This window comes from Muscardinus avellanarius, assembly GCF_963383645.1.
Source record: "Muscardinus avellanarius genome assembly, chromosome: 1".
NCBI classification, from domain to species: domain Eukaryota; kingdom Metazoa; phylum Chordata; class Mammalia; order Rodentia; family Gliridae; genus Muscardinus; species Muscardinus avellanarius.
Genome location: NC_137786.1, coordinates 221,307,327 through 221,326,023, shown reverse-complemented (window position 1 = coordinate 221,326,023; position 18,697 = coordinate 221,307,327). Strand labels below are relative to the sequence as shown.

The window sequence follows — 18,697 nt, the reverse complement described above, 5'->3', positions numbered from 1 at the left end:
GTTGAACCAGATATGAGCCATCACTAAAGGCCCACCCACACTGGATATAATCATAAGACTTCTCACTAGTATGAACTCTCTGGTGCAGAACAAGGTATGCAATCTGACCACAATTGTACCGATAGGGCTTCTATCCAGTGTTTATTTCCTGATTGCACAAGGTATGCATTCTGGCTGAAGGTTTTGCTATATTCCTTACATTTATAAGTCTTCTCTCTGGCATGAATTCTCTGATAATGGGCGAGGTGAGTCCTCTGTCTAAAGGCGTCCCCTCATTCATGTAAGGCTTACCTTACATCCATGCAGTTTCTCTCTACTATAAACTTTTGATGAAGGGTAAGTGAGCCATGATGGCTGAAGGCCTTCTCACAGATATTACATTCATAAGGATTCTTTCCTGTATGAATTCTCTGATGGACAAGCAAGGAGGAGCTATGGCTAAAAGCCTTCCCATACATATTACATTTGTAAGGTCTCTCTCTAGAATGAATTCTCTTATGCTGAATAAGTCCTATGTGATCAGGGAAAGCATTCCCACAATCAATACAATCAAAGGGTCTCCCTCTAGTATGATAATACTGCCGATGATATAAGAGAAGCATTTGGCCTGAAAGCTTTGCCACAATCAATATGTTCATAGGGTCTTTTCCCAGGATGACTCCTACAATGATGAGCAAGGGATGAACAATCACTAAAAGTCTTCCCACATTCAATACATTCATAGGGTTTCTCTCCAGAATGAACCCTCTGACATTGAGCAAGGTGTGCAAGCTGGCTGAAGGCTTTACTACACTGCTTACATTGAAAAGCCTTCTCTCCAGTGTGAACGCTCTGATGTTGAATACGATGAGCATTCCACATTCAGCACATTCAAATTCTCCTGTGTGTATTCTCTGATGTTAAGCAAGGCAGGCACTCTGGCTAAAGGCCTTCCCACATTCATTATACTCAGAGGGTTTCTCTCCAGCATAAATTTTTGATGAAAAGAAGGGTTGAAATTTTGCTGAACATTTTCTCAAGTCATTATATTTTAAAAGTTTCTTTTCTTTCTTTCTTTCTTTCTTTCTTTCTTTCTTTTTTTTTTTTTTTTTTTTTTTAGTAATGGGGATTGAACCGGGGGGCATTCTGCCTCTAAGCTACATCCCCAGCCTATTTTGAAATAGAGTCTCACTAAGTTGCAGAGGGCCTCACTAAGTAGCTGAGGCTGGCTGTGAACCCGGGATCAGGACTCCTGTCTCAGCCTCTCAAGTCCTGGGATTACAAACCTGCGCTACCACACCCAGCGCTAAAAGTTTCTTTTCTTGATAGACTTGCTTGCATTTTTAAATAACTGAATAGGTTTTCTTTTTTTATTTTTTATTGGTGCATTATATTCATACATCATATTGGGGTAAAAAGCTTGTGTGTACATACATGTACACATCACTGATTTAACCCCTACCCAATTCCCACCCCATTCTGAATAGGTTTTCTTATTCACAGTGAAATTATATATCCTCTCTGCATTAGTAAAAAAATCAATTTTATAAAAGATAATGAATTCAGGTGGAAATTTGTCCCAGACTCAGTAGAGTGGTCTCTTTTCTTATATATATGCATGACTGTGTCTTGACTAAAATGTGTCTTCTGACCTACCATCTCTCTCAAACAACTCTTCACATTTCAAGTCTTCCCCCTAATGTGGAACATTCAAAGTCATGGCTTATAAGTCTTTCCATTATTGTTGCCTGGAATAACTTTTCTTCATAGATATCTAGGTTTAGAGATAATTTCTTGGGCGCGCGCGCACACACACACACACACACACACACACACACACACACTCCAGGTCTGGGCCCAGGCCTCTTGACATTTCCCCTTTCATCATCCATAGCTCCTTCTCTTTCTCCCATGAGATCACATCTGGTTTAGAAATGCAAAGACCCACTGAAACCAGGCTCCTGTAGTTCTCCAACATCAGCTTCCTGTACAATGACAGGGTTCCGCCATTCTCCCTCCTCTTGGGAAAAGTCAATGGCCACATCTGTCAAAGTCACTAAATCCTGATGAGCATGATTTCAATCTCCACAATTATTTTCTGAGAACTCTTAGTGTTCTTGAGATGTTAGAGTGATACCAGCATCACGGCTTTGACAAATTCTATTCCCATCACGTCAACCTCCTCCTGGCTCTTCAACTGGAGAAAGACTTTACACTGACAGCACAGAGCTCAGGCAGTTCCTGAAGTGGACGCTGCAGTCAGCCTGCCTTGGGTCTGAATCCTGGCTCTTCCACTCACTAATGATTACTTTTCTTCTCTGTGTATCAGTACCCCCCTTCTGCGCCAGTCTCTCCCATAGCCGCCAACCTGCCTCCATGCACACTCTCCTAAAGAACATTTTTTAAATGATGCCTGACAGATTCCCATTATCACCTAGGACAGAATCAACTTGGACTGTGCACCATGGAAAAGCATCTGTGTCACCTGGCCTCGGTCGAAGATGCAGTTCTCAATGAGAAACTCCAGGAGTAGACTCACCCTGCCAGTGAGTCTCAAGGACATAAAAGTGTGAGAACCACTGGCTTATGCAATCAACTCCTATTCCTCAAATTAATCTACTTTTAAAAAAAATCCATGGGAGAAGTGCAGCTAGGTGGTACAGCTGTGCTTAACATGTACAAGGCCTTGGGTTCGATCCTCAACAACAACAAAAATTCATGGAGTCACACTAGGCACAGAAGTTCTGAATTGAGCATATGTTTATCTATTCACCTGACATCCATTTATGAAAATGCAGAATTTTATTATTAAAAGAAATATTATGTTTGATGTAAAAGACAGGTGGATTCCAGGCCACACAGGGGCAAGGGGGCTGCTGAGACTTATTGGGGGATAAGCCTGAGACTTTGCTTAAAGAAAGTACTGCAGTGCTAAAAACTAACTTTGAAAACTACTGAGCTGGTGGAATCCTTCAGCTCAGAGATGAAGAACCAGCTGCCTAGAGACAGAATGGGCTTGCTCACTGGCACAGAGCTGAGGATGAACGGGGTTTCACAGTCAGCAGCATCTCGCTCAGGCCTGGAGATTTCCCACTGCACCAACCCAGATCCTACTGCTTACTAAGTCCAGCGGCACTGACCTTACTGAATTGAGGGTGCTGATATTTATACACAGAGGAACGTAACGACAAAATTCTATTCAGATCCCCACACTAAAAGGCAATCAATTAATTTAGTTTAGTTTAAAATATTTTTAAAGGATACTTACCCTTCCCTGTTCAACACATTTGGTCAACATGACAATGGCATACACATTTTTCTCCCAAACCATACGCCAAAAGTCTTTCAAAGTATTGGGTAAGGGTCCCTGTGTAGCAATAAAGTCTCTCTTGGAATGGTAGCCCTGAAGATGGAAAACACATAGTGTTAAAGATACAGAAAACGGCACGCTGCTGGCTTCACGGTAACATTGCGGTGCTGAGGCCGCCCGCCCGCCCATCCACCCGCCTGCGCACTTACAGGCAAGTAGTTGGCGTTGACGTAGTCATCAGTGGAATGGGTCTGGACTGAGAGTTTGACACGAGAAATGTCATCTGTGACATGAAAAGAAAAAAAGTCCTCGTTAGAAGAGAACATTTTAGGAAAGTTGCACACATGAAAGAAAAAAGAAGTGGCAACCCCCTGGGGCTTGTCCCTCGAAGGTGCAGAGCTCGGGATGCGTCTTCACATAAGACCTCATTTAATCCTCGGAGTCACTCTGTGAATGTGGCCCAGAGAAGTTTCCCGATTACCCGCGCTACCCGACGACAAGGCACAGGCCCTCACTGCCCAGCCCACCTGCTCAGACAACACAGCAGCCTCAGGGGTCTCAGGGGCAGGGAAGGTGCTGAACAATTTTACCTACAGCGCAAAACTGCCCACAAGCTTTTATTCTGCTTTACAGATGCGGAAGCTGAGATCGTGGAGATGAAGTGAGCTCTCCGAGTCTGGGGACGGAAGGCAAATCTAGTGCCTGTTCCACCAGGTGAGGTAGAGGCTCGGTTTAGCCTTTCCACTCTCTTCCATAAAAAGTGCTAATTCAAGAAAAATCTAAATATATAATACTACCCTGAGTGGCAAGGTCTAAGATACAAACATCTTGTGTTTTCTAAAAATTATTGTCACTTCAAAAGCAGATACATAAGCTTGCCTGATTCCTGAAGTGAAATAATCTCAGATTTCCGAGTGTCAGGACAGGCTATCGGTGGTACCACCTGGGCCCCCCTGTCTCTGCCCACGCCCCCTCATCCTCCCCGGCCAAGATAGCACAGCGATGCTAAGCCCAGTTACCAACGTGAGGCTCTGCCAAAAACTGTCCGGTAAAAGCAATACCCACAGTACCCAGACCCCAAATTCCCTACCCTCACTCTGAATCTAAAACTCTCTGTAGCATTCAAGCACAGGCTGATAACCCAAGGTAACCTCAGAAGGGCAGCGCTAAGGCCACTCGCTCCCCTGGCCTAGTTTTAAAGATTTCTCCTAGAACAGGGGCTAATGCCTCCTGTCAAGTGTAAAGGGGAAGTGAAGAAAAAGAAGAGCCAGAAAACGCTGGGTCTAAACAGAAATTAATGTGTTAGTCTAGGGGGAAAAATTGCTTCAAATTAAAAAGACAATGTCTCTAAGTCCTTAGTGTAAAAATTAACCGCAAAGCCTATCAAGATGAGGAAAATCAGAACATGGATTCGATGCCCTTACACTTCTCTCTGTACTTTAATTCCCACCACAAAGAGATCACGATGAACTTTCCACAGAAGAATATTTACACTTCATCTAATGGTCAGCGTAAGAAACGATTCTCCTTTTATTTATTTATTTATTTTTTGGGTGTGTGTGGTTGGGGGGGGGGTACTGGGGGTGGAACCCAGGGGCTTTTCTACCTCTGTACTATACTCCCAGACCTATTTTATACTTTATTTGGAAACAAGGTCTCACTAAGTTGCTGAGAGCCTCACTAAGAAGCTGAGGCTGGCTTTGAACCTGTGTGATCCTCCTGTCTCAGCTTCCCAGGCGCTGGGATTACAAGTGTGTGCCACCACGCCCAGCTAACAATTCTCCTTTTAAACTCAATTTGCCATTATTCCTGCTGGTTGTGCAGCAGAAAGTAGTAATTCTCAAACACAGGAAAAAATCCAAATAGAATTCATATTTAGCTGTGAGATGTGCTCAGCCAATCAGAGATGCATCTGTACAGGCAGAAAGTATAGCCCCAAATCCCAGGAGGTTGAGGAAGAAGAATCAAGCTTGAGGCCAGCCTGGGCAACTTTATGAGATCATGTCTCAAAATAAGAAATAAAAAGGGCTGGTGATATAACTCAGTGGTAGAGCACCCCTGAGTTTAATCCCCAGCGGCACAAAGAAAAAAGTTTGACGCTGGTCTGTTCTCTAGTCTCCTTTCATCCTAAACACTATAAATTGAAATAAAGAAGCTGAGATACATAGACAGATGGAGGGGTAAAGAGCACGGACTATGGCCTCTCCCTGAAGCTGCTCAAACCTGGTCCAAAGCCTGGTTAGGCCATTGCTACCTGTGTGACCCTAGAAAACCCACACAACATGAATAGCACACAGCACCTAGTAGGTGGCTACTGAATGGTCCTGGATGCATAGATAATAGTGCCACTGATTCCCCTCTCCCCCCAACCCCATTAGAGATGTGACAGCCAGTGACAGAAAAAAAAAGAAAACGGAAGATGATGATGTGGATAAAATCACTTACAGGGCAGAACATTATTGTAGCGGTTCTTCCCTCTGTTATCAGCCAGTTCCGCTGCGTATTTAGGTAGACTAATCCCAACGAGTTTCAGATCCTGAAAACAAATGAGCTGTTTCATTATTTAGCCTTCAAATCGTATTTGTATTGAGCAGAGTATGATGGGATAGAGGAGAAATGGAGAGGTGACATAGGTTAACCCATGTCCCCTAAAAAGTATATTGAATTTCTAACCCCCGCCCCAGTACCTAGGAGTGGGATCTTACTGGGAAATTCAGTCTTTGCCGATGTAATCAAGTTAAATTGAGGTCAGAATGGAGTGGGGTGGGCTCTTAACCTAATATGGCACTGTCCTTGTAAAAGAAAAAGAGACAAAGAGACCAGGTACACAAGAGAAGACACCGTGTGAAGACAGAGGCAGAAACTGGAGTGATGCTTCCACAAAACCAGCAAGCCAATGGGGCCAAGAGAGGTGGGGAGGCCAGGAAGGATCCTCCCCAGAGGAAGAGGAGGGCGCGGGCTGCTGGCACCTTGATCTTGCACTTCTGGTCTCTATAACTGCAAGACAATACATTTCTCCCATTTTGAGCCACCTAGCTTATGGTCCTTGTTATGGCGGTACGAGGAAACAATACAGAGGATAAAATCAAAGGAAAAGGCCAATTCTTGCCTTCCAGGGCTTACAGACTAGGGGAGAGGGGTGGATGAAATCACCAAGAGGACAGCAAGGCAGATTTAAATGCTGACTGCAGAGAACAAGCAACATGTCTGTCACAGCGGAACAAGGCAGTCCGCAGACAGACCTTTCAAAGGACATAGGATGGCAGAGGTGGTACCCAGGCTGGGCGTGGCATGGCGAGCAGGATTTCAGGGATGTAAAGGCAGAGAGCCTGCCACAGGGGCAGCACATGAGGATGGGTGTGCAGGGACATTCTGTGCAGGTGGAGTGTAGGGGGCAGTGGAAAGCAGTCACTGGCCAAAGGGCCCCCCCCATAGGGATTCACAGAATCCTCCGAGTCAGCCTCCATTCGAAGGTGTCAAGCCCAGGCTGCTAAATGCACCATCTGGTTTTCTTCCAGCTTGTATAGTTGTTCTACTTAATGATCCCCTAATTTAAACTCCTAGTTTCTGTATCTCTGAATAATCTTCAGGTATCGACCAGATTAAACATACAATCCAGTAGAAGTAAAAGGTTCATGTGAGCGCTCAACGCCAGCCGTGAGGTCCCTGGGCAACCGGCACAAGTTTCTCCCTCTAAGACCATCGCCTCTTAACCAAAGCTACATCAGAACACAAGAACAGGTGGCTTCCCAGCACTCAGGGAAAGGCAAAGTAAAGTCACAGCCACGCACCTCATATTCCTCTGCGAAGCCACAGTTGGAGTCGGCTTGCTGTTTCTTAAAGTAGGCCTCGAAATTCTCCACCCTGATTAACTTGGATCTGTGGCAACACAACAATTTTAGGGTGTTTTTTTATATTCAGGGAAATTCAAAATCAAAATAAAATATGTAAGTTATAAAAAATAAAACTGTTACTCACTTTTTAGGTCTTCATCAGAGAAAGGGAAAGAAGACAATAAACAATTAGAAAGAGGTGTTCTTTTCAGAAGTAAACATCATCTCAAAAGAACAAAATCCAAAACATAATTTACACAGGTGTGGGGCACTATGCAAGACACAGAGATTAGAGTAATACTGCTTATTAAACACTGAAATGTGAGTCAGAAAATCTGACTCTGATCTTTAACCGATCATACTTTGGTTTTACGTAAGTTCTTCTCTCTCCTTAGATCTCAATAACCCACTCCTATTTTGCAAAAAAAAAAACAAAATATATGTATTGGTCAAAGAATAGAACACAGCAAGGAAACTAGCAGTTTTAGGAAACCAATGAAACATAGACTCCTTGTATTAAACAGTTAGCAAGAAATTCCAGATGATCACAGCCAAATGTGTCAATCAGGAAAAATGATAGCAGATTCTATCAAAAATTCTCTAGATGACTAAGTTCCTTAAAGTAAAGCTCATAACTCTAGAGACTTACTTAATTTGAGAAAAGGATACTTCATTGTTCTTTGCGTCTTTCCTGTTTAAGAATAAAGGAGACCCATTAGATAAAAATGGTTCATTCTATGTTTCCCCCTTTTGCACATCTACTGACTGACTGTTTCTTGGGAGTTGGTTCATATCGGATAGTAAATCCTACTCTCTAAAAGCAAACTCAATGACCCAAGCAGCAAATGCCAATGACAAATCTGTAAAGTTATTTTCTTTTAAACTATCAAAAAGAATGAAAAAAATCTTAAGCAACTTTTAGGAACTTCCTTGCAAATATATTAGCAGAATCACCTAGCTGTGAAGCAAGACCATTGTTTCCTAATGCATTTGTGAGAAAGCCTTTCTGGTAAGTTAGTGCAGTAAGTCACAAAGCACATCAGATTCCGTGCTGCACGCTGGTGTGGCATGTGCACTCTTCCACACGGTCGGCTCTAATCCCTGTCATTGTTTAGAAACACTTTCTGGAAGGCAATTTGGCAGCATGAAATCAAAACTGAAAACATGCACACCCACTGGCCTAGTGACTGTCCTGCTCTGAATTTAGCCTAAGGAAAAAAACCATGGATGTGCCCAAAGATTAGGCTCAGGATATGTAACTGTGGCAAAAAAAAACCTGAAAACCAGTTAAATAAGTGACGGCGCTTCCATACAGCTAATTACATTGAAGACGATGATGAATGAAGCCGTCCAAGGTGTCATACGTAACACACAGCAAGCTAGACTCTAACATGATAAAACGATCCATCTGTGTGTGTGCTTTGTAATCACATAAAAATGTTAAGAAGAAAAATGTGCACAGTAGCGGGCGTGTGCACTGAAGTTACAGTTACCTATTTTATTTTTGCTCTTTTCTGTATTTTTTGCATTTATTACTTTTAGTGGGGGGGGGGGTACTAGGGGTGGAACCCAGGGGATTTTCTACCTTCGTGCTATACTCCCAGATCTATTTTTTATACTTTATTTGGAAACAGGGTCTCACTGAGTTGCTGAGAGCCTCACTAAGTAGCTGAGGCTGGTTTATAACCTGTGCGATCCTCCTGTCTCAGCCTCCCAAGCGCTGGAATTATAAAACATGTGCCACCACGCCCAGCTATTACTTTTATTTTTAACAAGAAACAAGAAAGCTGTCCCACTCAGCCACTGACATCTCCTTCTCATTAAAAAAATAAAAATTAAAAAATGAAGCCGGGCATGGTGGCGCACACTTGTAATCCCAGTAGTTGGGAGGCTGAGATTGGAGGATTGCAGGTTTGCAGCCAGCCTCTGCAACTTAATGAGACTCTGTTTCCAAAATAAAAAAATAAGGCTGAGGCTGTAGCTGAGAGGAAGAATGTTCCTCGGTTCAATCCCCAGTACCACCCACACACACACACACACAAAAAGAGTCTAATGCAAAAAGCTGGAACATGAGCTCTGCTATCAGACTAGAGCAGAGTATTATGATCAACATAAGCCATGGTACCTTTTCTTTCTCCAGAAGATGAAGCCGCCCACAGCCACAATGACCAGGGCACCAAAGATACATCCGAACACAGCTCCACAGATGACACCTGGAAAAGTCCAAATGGGGGGCACTTCCAGAAGTGTTCACACAGGACCCCACGCCGTGTGAACAACTGGCCAGGGGCCCTGGCACCAGAGAGCACAGCATGCATGTACAGGCATGTACATACGTACGTACGTACGTACACACACACACACACTCACACACACACACACACACACACACACACACACACACACACAGGACAGTCACATACCACAAACCTTTGGACCCTAAACAAGCCCAGGCATTTGGGAGCTAGGTTCTTTGTCCCCACCACCAACTGGATGGTCTCAAAATAGTCACTGTGCCTGTCCAGTCTCAGCGCCTCTGCTAAAAGCTTAGGGACCTGGGCTAGGTCAGTGATTTCCCCACCACTGGTGACCTTTCGCATAATCAGGTAATGAGCAAAAAATCCTATAGCACCATGCTAGGTGACATGAAACCCCTTTGCTTACTGGAAAAGGAGTGGGGAATCCTGAATTTTGCCTCTGGGGAATTCTTTTATACCCAATAACTACCAAGGAGGAAAAAACCAGATAACTAAGAAGCCAGTCAATTTGTCTGGCCTAGAGGTGGAAGGTGTGCCACCGTGGGTGCCCAAAGCTCCCTTATCACCTAGCTCGGCAATGACAGATAGAGGTCCTTGACAAGGGGACCAGCACTAGAATTTCAGGCTGCCTCTAAGCCACTGGGTAACCCGTGTCAAGCTATTTCCCCTCACAGGAAGTTAACAGCCTTGTTTTTAAATGGTAGGTTAGACAAAATTTCTATGACTCATTTCTAATATGAATTTTCAATCATTCTAGGCACTAAAAGTCACATTGTATGCCTGTCACATGGGCTCACAAATGTCTACACTGAGACCAAAAGAGTAAATATTCTTTGCAGAAGCAGAAATGCAGCTGGTTTTTGGAGAAGGGAGTACGGGGACTAGGGATGTTGGGAACCTCAGAGGGGAAGCTGAGCTGAGCCTGATGGCCAAGAGACATGTCAACTTCGGAGGGGGAGAGCCCACAGCTCTACCGGCTGGGGGCCTGGAGGAAGCACACAGACAGCGGGCTCTGTGGACTCCTGAACTTGTACCAGGGCTGAAGGAGTTTCTCCTACCTGGATCCTGGGGCAGGAAAACAGCCTCGGAATAGCGACTGAAGGACACATAGCTCTCTGCCCCATTGATGAGTCCATCATTTTGAGGGTTAAAGGTAATATTGGTGAAGCCAGCTACACAAGCCCTGTGGGTGACAAAGGGCAAAACCAGGCTGCTGAGATGCATCTACTACGGCAGGTTTGAAGAGCTTTGAATACATGAGGCCCAGCCCCAAACTGCCAGAACCGGAGGCCTTACCGATAGGAGCCCAGGGGTTCCAGCTTCCCATTGTAGTAGCCGAGGGTGGTTGACTCGTTCCCAACGTCAATTTCATATTTCAAGACTTCAGACAAGCCCTGAGCACGTTCCTTTTCTTCTGTTCTTATGAAGTATGTCACATAAGTGTCTGAGGCCCCCTTTTTGAAATCTTCATATGTATATTTCAGAACATCTGCAGTAGGTTGCCCAGCTAAGAAAGGAACCAAGAGAACACATCTTAAGTGATGGCAGAGAGTGACTCGAATCTCCATGTGCCTAAACAGTGACGCGAAGACTAGGTGATGATCACTCCAGCCACATCGCTCAAGCACCTCTCAGTGCCAGGCTTTGCTTATAGGAAACTCTCAGTGCTTTCCTTGCACAAATTCATTTCATCCACACAAACCTCATCACAAAAGCTTATTATCCCCATTCTACAGGACAGAAAGTAAAGGCACAAAACACTAACAGGACCTGGCCCCATGTCACACTGCCCACGGCGGAGCTGGATTCCCAACCCAGACCATTAGTCCAGGGCCTGTGGGCTCACTCAGCCTGGTCACCATGCACGTCACCTCCCTCCTTCAGCAAAAGTCTGAGCTTGGGATTTGTTGAAAACTATCATAGCAAAAATGACAAAGAGCTTGAAACAGACCCAAAAGAAACGAGAGAGAGAGAGAGAGAGAGAGAGAGAGAGAGAGAGAGAGAGAGAGAGAGACACAGAGAGAGAGAGAGGGAGAGAGATATCAAAAGTTGTTAAGTTATAGTCCATGGGCCAAATCCAGCCAACACCTGTTTTGGAAAAAAAAAAAAAAAAGCTTAATGGGAACAGCCATACCAATTCTTTCAAGTTTTCATATTACGATGGCAGAGCTGAACAGTTGTGACAGAGACCATGGTGCCTGCAAAGCTTGAGATATTTGCTCTCCAGCTTGTCCCATAAAATTCAATAAACCCTGATCTAGATCATCAAGAAAATAGTAGACCCTTCCTCTCTGTCTGAGTGCCAAAAGCAGGGGCTACAGTGTAAGGAGAGGCATGTATTTGTGTCACTAATATGCCCCCCTTAACCTGTGGTGGCCCTGCCCCTCCTTACCTTCCCCGGTGGTAAGAATGACAGCATAGGCTTTGATGGGTCCATGGCTGGCTTCAAATCCACTGAACTTGACCTTTACTGAATTGTGACTGACAGATGTAATATTAGGGGATCCATCTGGAGGAGGAGGATCTAAAAGAAAACAAATCAAAACAGAATTTGATCACTCAATACTTAAAACCAAAGAAGGAAAAAAAAAATAGGTGTAAAATGTACTTGACTGCCCTCCTCAAGATCTATCTCTGCTCTGGAAGCTGTGTGCTGTGCTCAAAGAAAGCAAATCCAGAAATAAGAAGCAGGGAAGGAAATTGGTGAAATGCAGAGACCATATATCCTGGGAAAACCTGGAGGTGAAAGACTTGACAACTAAATATGATACAATGTTAATAAAAGAAATTAAAGAAGACATAAATAAATGGAAAGATATCCCAAGTTCATGGATTGGAAGAATTAATGTTATTACAATGCTTATACTATGTAAAAAATTTTTTAGAATGTCAGAAATATTCATTTGCCCTAAAGAATATATCTTCAGGAGTCAAAAAGCACAAAGACACCAGGCGTGGTGGCGCACGCTTGTAATCCCCGCGCTTGGAAGGCGGAGACAGGAGGATTGTGCAGGTTCGAAACCAGCCTCAGCTGGCTTAAAAGACCCTGTCTCCAAATAAAATATATAATAGGTCTGAGAGTGTAGCCCAGAGGTAGAGGGCCTCTGAGAGTTCCATCCCCAGTGCCATCAAACAAAAAAAAAAAGAAGAAACGTGTTTTCTTAATGCAAGAAGATAATTCCCTACTTAAAAGAAAGCACGGCGATAAGATATTCTTTAAAGCAAATAAGGACTTCCGGGAAGATGGCGACCGAGAAAAGCGGGGCTTAAGAGCCCCGCTAACAACCAATCTCCATTACCACAAAATCAGCGCCTTTCACAGCCAGAAAACACCATCACCAGAGAAACAAAAAAATCACCAGGTTCCAGAGAGAAAGTGGACGGAGAACAGAGTTCAGAGCCACAGAGGAGATACACCAGCCTCACGCCCGAGGACGCAACAGCAGCGCCATACTGCCGGCGGCAGCGGCAAATTCACTGGACAGCTACAGCAAGCCGAGGTGAGCCGCTGCAGAACAGCCAGGCGGGATTTCTCACCACAGGTAAAATCTAAAGCTCCCAGTGGCTGAGCTCAGCACACGCCGCAGGGATTCAAGGTGAAAATCAAAACCAAGAAGAAATACGCCAGCCTCATGGCCAAGGGCATAGCAGCGGCACCATATTGCCACCGGCGGCAGCAGCAGCGAATTCACTGAGTCCAGTACAGCTACATCTGCGTACTCAAGAACAGTGAGTCAAATTGCGGGCCACAGAAGAGAAATCCCAGTACTGTACTCCCTGGGACTTGACCCAGTGGGGGAGGGGCGGTGGCAGAGATATCACACCATAGGAGAACGTGCAACCTGGCACCCCCCCCCCACAGTCTAAAGCAGCCTCTATCGACTCTCTGGGTCGGAGACTCTGTGATACAACCCAGTAAAGGAGTAGTGGGGTCTGAGATACTACTGACTCGAGATCCAGAACACCTTAAGTGAAGTCATAGTGACCCAAGGGAAGAACCCAGAGAAGGCACAAACTTCCGAAATCATGGGAAAGAGGAATAATACTGGAGCAATGAATGCCCACAACCCCACAACATCAGAACCCGGTAAAACAGAAAATCAGAGATTTCTAGAAGATCAAGTCAGGAAAATAACTGTAGAAATAATAGAGGTGCTTCGAAAAGAACTCAGAGCCAAAAAGAGATAAAGGATGCAATTAATGAAGTAAAGCCCTCAATTCAAAGCACAAACAACCGATTAGACCACATGGAGAACAGAATCTCGCTCTTAGAAGATGATCATTCCAAAAATGAACGCATAGTTTCTAATCTAGGAAAAAATATCCGACAGCAGGAATCTGATCTTGAAGAAATATGGGCCCATTTTAAGAGAGCTAACCTAAGAATAATTGGAATAGAGGAGGGAAAAGAAAGTGAAACCAAAGGGATCAACAATCTCTTCAAGGAAGTAATAGCAGAAAATTTTCCAAACATAGAGCAAGAGGATGATACACAGGTCCAGGAAACTTATAGAACTCCCTTTAGACAGGATCGGAGAAGAGGATCCCCACGCCACATATTGTCAAAATGACCAATGTGGAAGCCAAGCAGAGAATCTTAAAGGCAACAAAAACAAAGGGCCAAGTGACATTCAGAGGCAAACCAATTAGAATCACTCCAGACTTCCCAAACCAAGTCATGAGAGCCAGAAGGGCTTGGAGTAACATATTCCAAACTCTGAAAGAAAACAACTTCCAGCCAAAAGTTTCCTACCCAGCAAAACTTTCTATCAAATTAGATGGAGAAATAAGAAGCTTCCATGACAAACAGAAACTGAAGGAATTTATGTCTTCAAAACCAGCGCTAGAGAAAATACTCAAAGAGATTAACTACAAAGAAGAAATAGGTAACACACACCAGAACCAGAGAAACAAGAGTTTCCATCCAACAGTCAACTAAGATTGGTTATCTGTGGAGATTCATTATTTATGTTAGTCTTTTACCTATCTCTAAATGGTATTGTTTGCCTTTATTGTTGTTAATTTTTAGGATTTCTAGCTGGAATATTAATATACCTTCAGATATAGCATTTGGAAATATTTTATCCCATTCTATTAGTAACTGTTAACTCTGTTTACATTGTCTTTGGATATACAATATTTTTTTTTTATTTTTTAGGGAGTTTGTATACTCTTCTGTTGCCTGTGCCATTGAAATCATATCCAAGAAATCACTGCCAATTTCAGTGTTGTGAGGTGTTATGACCCAGATTTTCTCCTAAAAGTTTATAGTCTTAAGATTTATATTTAGGTCTATTATCTATTTTTAGTTAATATTTGTATATGGGATTAGGTAAGGGTCCAACTTTATTCTTTTCCATGTAATTATTATGTTTCAACAATATTTAGTTAAAAGATTATTATTTCCACCACCAAATGTTCGTGGAAACCTTGTCAAAAACAACTTGACAATATAGGGAAGAATTTAGCTCTAGGCTTTTATTTAACTCCAGTGGTTTATATATCTGCCTTTAGAATAGTACTACACTGTTTCAATTATTGTAGCTTTATATGGTTTGAAATCAGAAAATATATATCTTCTAGCTTTGTTCTTTTTCAAGATCGTTTTGGGTATCTAGAGTCCATATTCCATATTAGGATAGAGTTTTTTTCTGAAAAATAAATATGTAAATATAGGATAGTTTCACCTAAAAAAAAAATAGAAAAAAAATATTCTCTGGTAAGAAAGAAAGTAAAAAGAAATATTGAAATGTTATCTTTAAGTCATCAAAAGCTTGGTATCAGACAAATGAAACTGTTATGTGAGATTATCATTTTTAATTTTGGATAAATTGCTATAATACTAGATGTCAACCACTAAGCCAAGCATGGGAGGGAGGGATGGGGAGAGAATGGGGTGGGGATCGGGTGGGGGCTGACTGGGCGATGTGTGCATGTATGTCTACAAAAGTTTGTATCCCACTATGATGTATGAATACAGTGCACCAATTTAAAAAAATGTATAAAAAAAAGCAAATAAGTTATTCTTTAAAGCAACAGAACCTTTTAGAATCTAAAGAATGAGCCCTTTTACTCTATTTTGTTAAAGCTGGACTTCTACAGAATGGATTTCTACAGACATGGCCTTCCAGGCCACACTGCCCCGGATCTTCCTCTCCAGGCGACCCCCTCCTGTCCTGGAGCCCACCTGTGATGCCGGTGGTACAGGTGTTCTGGGTGGGAGGTGCCATCTTTTCACAGGACAAGGTGGTGATGCTGATGTTGTACGAGGTAGAAAAATTCAAATACATGACTTCCGTCCTGCACTCGGTGCTGTTGTCTGAGGAGCAGCTCTCCAGGAGTGTCATGTTGTCCCAGGCCCCACTGCTGACCCCCAGCTCGAAGCCCGCATTGGTGCCAGGCGGACAGGCCCATTTCAGAATCAAGGACGGTTTTTTGGGGACCACCTCACAGGCGAAGGAGGCCACAGGTGCAGGATCTGCAAAGCAAGCATGGCTCGTTGTGAGACTCTAGGACTCCTGTGTTTGCCAACACCAAGACCGAGGGCAGAATGACAATGGCCGGCCTGATGAGGGGACAGGCTGTGTTATGGGAAAAACCAGAGGCTGACTGAGTCGGGCAACACCAGACTCTGTGACCTGGGGTCAGTCACCCAACCACTCCAAGCCTTGGCTGCAGGGCTGAGGAGAAAATGAAGCACTGGGTATCAGTCACCGAGCAGGACGCCTGTCAGAGGAGTGGGCACCAGGAGGAGGACCATGCTATGAGCGGCAGCAGCTTCTTCACCGGCGTCCCCCACCTGGGACCCTCTTGACAATCCTTGTGGAGCCAGTGAGGTCTGTACTGTCCCATTTTGCAGGTAAATCAGCTGAGGCTATAGATAATTTGCAGAAGGCAGCCCAGCTGGTGAGTGGCAGAGCTGTAACTGCATCCCAGGTTTTCTAACTCCGAGCTCAGAGCACTTTCTACACACACACACAACCTACAGAACAATCCACAGGGACCTGTATCGGTGTTTCTATCTTGAAAATGGATGTTCTTTGTCACTCTCTCTCTCTGAGGGCCAATTTCTACTGAAGGCCAACATCTCTGGTGTCAATGGGATACTGCGTTAATATAGCCCGTGTCATGGTCTGGATATGGAATGTCCCCTGAAGAGCTCCTTTACTGATATTCAGAGGAGATCAACTGAATCATGAGGGCTGGGTACTCATCAGTGGATGAATCCACTGTAATGGATTTGTTGGGAGGTAACCTGGGCAGGGAGGAGTGTGTCTGGAGGAGGCCCCTGGGCATGTGGCCCTGGGGACAGTGTATGGCCATGAGTCCCCCTTCCTGCCTCGGTGATGTGAGAGAGGAGCCCCTGCATGTGGCCATGTGATCACTCACTCTCCCTCCCTCCCTTCCTCTCTGCTTCACACTGCCATTCCAGAGACTTCACCCAGCCTAACATGGACTGAACTCCTGAAAACTCCAGAATGGTGAGCAAATAAATTCTTCTTGCTCTAAGTTACTGTCATCAGGAATTTGGGGTCACAGCAGTGAGAATGCTGATGAAACACCAGGGGAGAATGTTACACAGAGTCCTAAAGCTGGAAGCACGCTAACAAGTTCCCTGGTACAGCTCCCAAAACCTTCTCACCTGAAGCCTGCTCTGTGTACTCATGCCTGCCATACATACTCTAATAAAAGTTTTTCTCTTCCCATAGGCTGCAAAAACTACAGCTAAGACAGGTATCAGCTATGGAAGACACCCAAACACCAACCATCAGAGTGCAGACCCGAGTGGTAAAGCTGGGTTAGCAGGGGTGACTCAAAGCTGCAGGGGTTCTGCAGCCACCTGTGGGAAAGGTCAGAGGCCAAGGGTCTGGCTCTCACACCTCCAAGGAGGCTGACACAAGGAGACTTCCCTTTACCCTGCTTCTGAATCAGCCCACATGAAAGGTGCGGACCATGGAAAGGGAGCAAGCAGGAGGACACTGAGCTGGTCATTGACACAGGATGCCAAAGCGATGGAGGCGCCTCCGTCAGAACCAGAGTCTCTACCGCACTTTCTGAATTGTGAGACAGGGAAAGATCAAGAAAGGAGAAAAGGATGAGCAATATCCTGCCCATCTTCTTCAGCATCAATAAAAGGCAAGCCAGGAGCTACAAGACTGGACTTCACCCATGCCTGGCCCGTCATCTCTCGGGCCTTGCTCCTGGCTGTCCACCTCTCGCCCCTGCGCAGCCACTGCAGCCACCCACCTCCAGCAATTCCTCTGGCACCCCAACAGCCTTATGGCTGGGCCCAACCTTTCCTTTGGAGCTTTGCCCAAGGTCACCCTTTCTTTGAGCCTTTCCTGGGCACCCTAGATAAACATCTCACTTGCAGTAACCATCACCTAACAATTTACTTACTCATCTTTAGTATATATTTTCCCCTCCAGAATAAAAGTTCCATAAGGAAAGTGCAGACCAAGAAGGGTGGCCTGCAAGACCAGCACCCCAGGAAGGAGTGCGGGAGGCACCTGGGCCGCTCACCTGTACAGAATGACTCCCCGCCCTGGGACAGCGACTCGATGGCATCCCCCACATGTGCAAAGATCTCCACGCTGTAAGAGGAGCCGGGTTCTAACTCCGTGACTGCCGCATGAGTGACTCCAATGCCCGTGACTATCTGGGTTGAGTTGCTGGCGTTTCCAGCCTTCTCGATAAGAAGGCGGTAGGAGTATTTGGGAGATGCCTTATCCAAATTCTCCCAACTTAAGGCTGCTGCTGTGGTGTTGGTACTTATTTTAATGTTGGACACGTTGCTTGGCCCTTGATTTAAAAAAGAAAAAAATTATGGAAAAGCAGGAAGTAGTTTTAATTTCAGGACTTTTGTTGGGGGGGGAGACTGGGGAGGACTGATATCAGGGGCATTCAACTTCTGAGCTACACTCCCAGCCCTTTCTGTTTTTCATTTTGAAACAGCATCTCACTAAGTTGCTGAGTGTCTCAAAAATTTGCTAAAACGGACCTCAGAACTGTGATCCTCCTGTCTCAGCCTCCCAAAATAATGCTGGTATTACAGGCATGCATCACCATACCTGATCAACTATTTTATCTAATACATCCAAAAATAGCCTTCTTTTAAAGAATAGACAAAGCTATTATTTGCTAACTCAAAAGAAGAAACACTTCCCAAAATGACATTCAGAAAAAAATTATACAGCCAGACACAGTGATACATGCCTGTAATCCTAGTTCTTGGGAAGCCAAGACAGGAGGATCACAGTTTCAAAGCCAGTCTCAGCAATTTAGAAAGACTCTACCCCCAAATAGAAATGAAATAG

The 18,697-nt window shown here is 44.4% G+C and overlaps 1 protein-coding gene across 1 annotated transcript in view; it reads right to left on the bottom strand.

Moving 5' to 3' along the window:
• Positions 1–18,697, bottom strand: part of PTPRJ (protein tyrosine phosphatase receptor type J) — a gene marked incomplete at both ends in the record, with an annotated part of 42,766 nt that overhangs the window by 12,289 nt on the left and 11,780 nt on the right. The window contains 11 exons of the mRNA XM_080690782.1: positions 3,248–3,382; positions 3,499–3,572; positions 5,735–5,825; positions 7,081–7,168; positions 7,772–7,813; positions 9,248–9,335; positions 10,439–10,563; positions 10,677–10,887; positions 11,773–11,904; positions 15,568–15,858; positions 17,904–18,182. Of these exons, the coding sequence (XP_080546908.1) occupies positions 3,248–3,382; positions 3,499–3,572; positions 5,735–5,825; positions 7,081–7,168; positions 7,772–7,813; positions 9,248–9,335; positions 10,439–10,563; positions 10,677–10,887; positions 11,773–11,904; positions 15,568–15,858; positions 17,904–18,182 (1,556 nt within the window). The remainder of the gene's footprint in view (positions 1–3,247; positions 3,383–3,498; positions 3,573–5,734; positions 5,826–7,080; positions 7,169–7,771; positions 7,814–9,247; positions 9,336–10,438; positions 10,564–10,676; positions 10,888–11,772; positions 11,905–15,567; positions 15,859–17,903; positions 18,183–18,697) is intronic.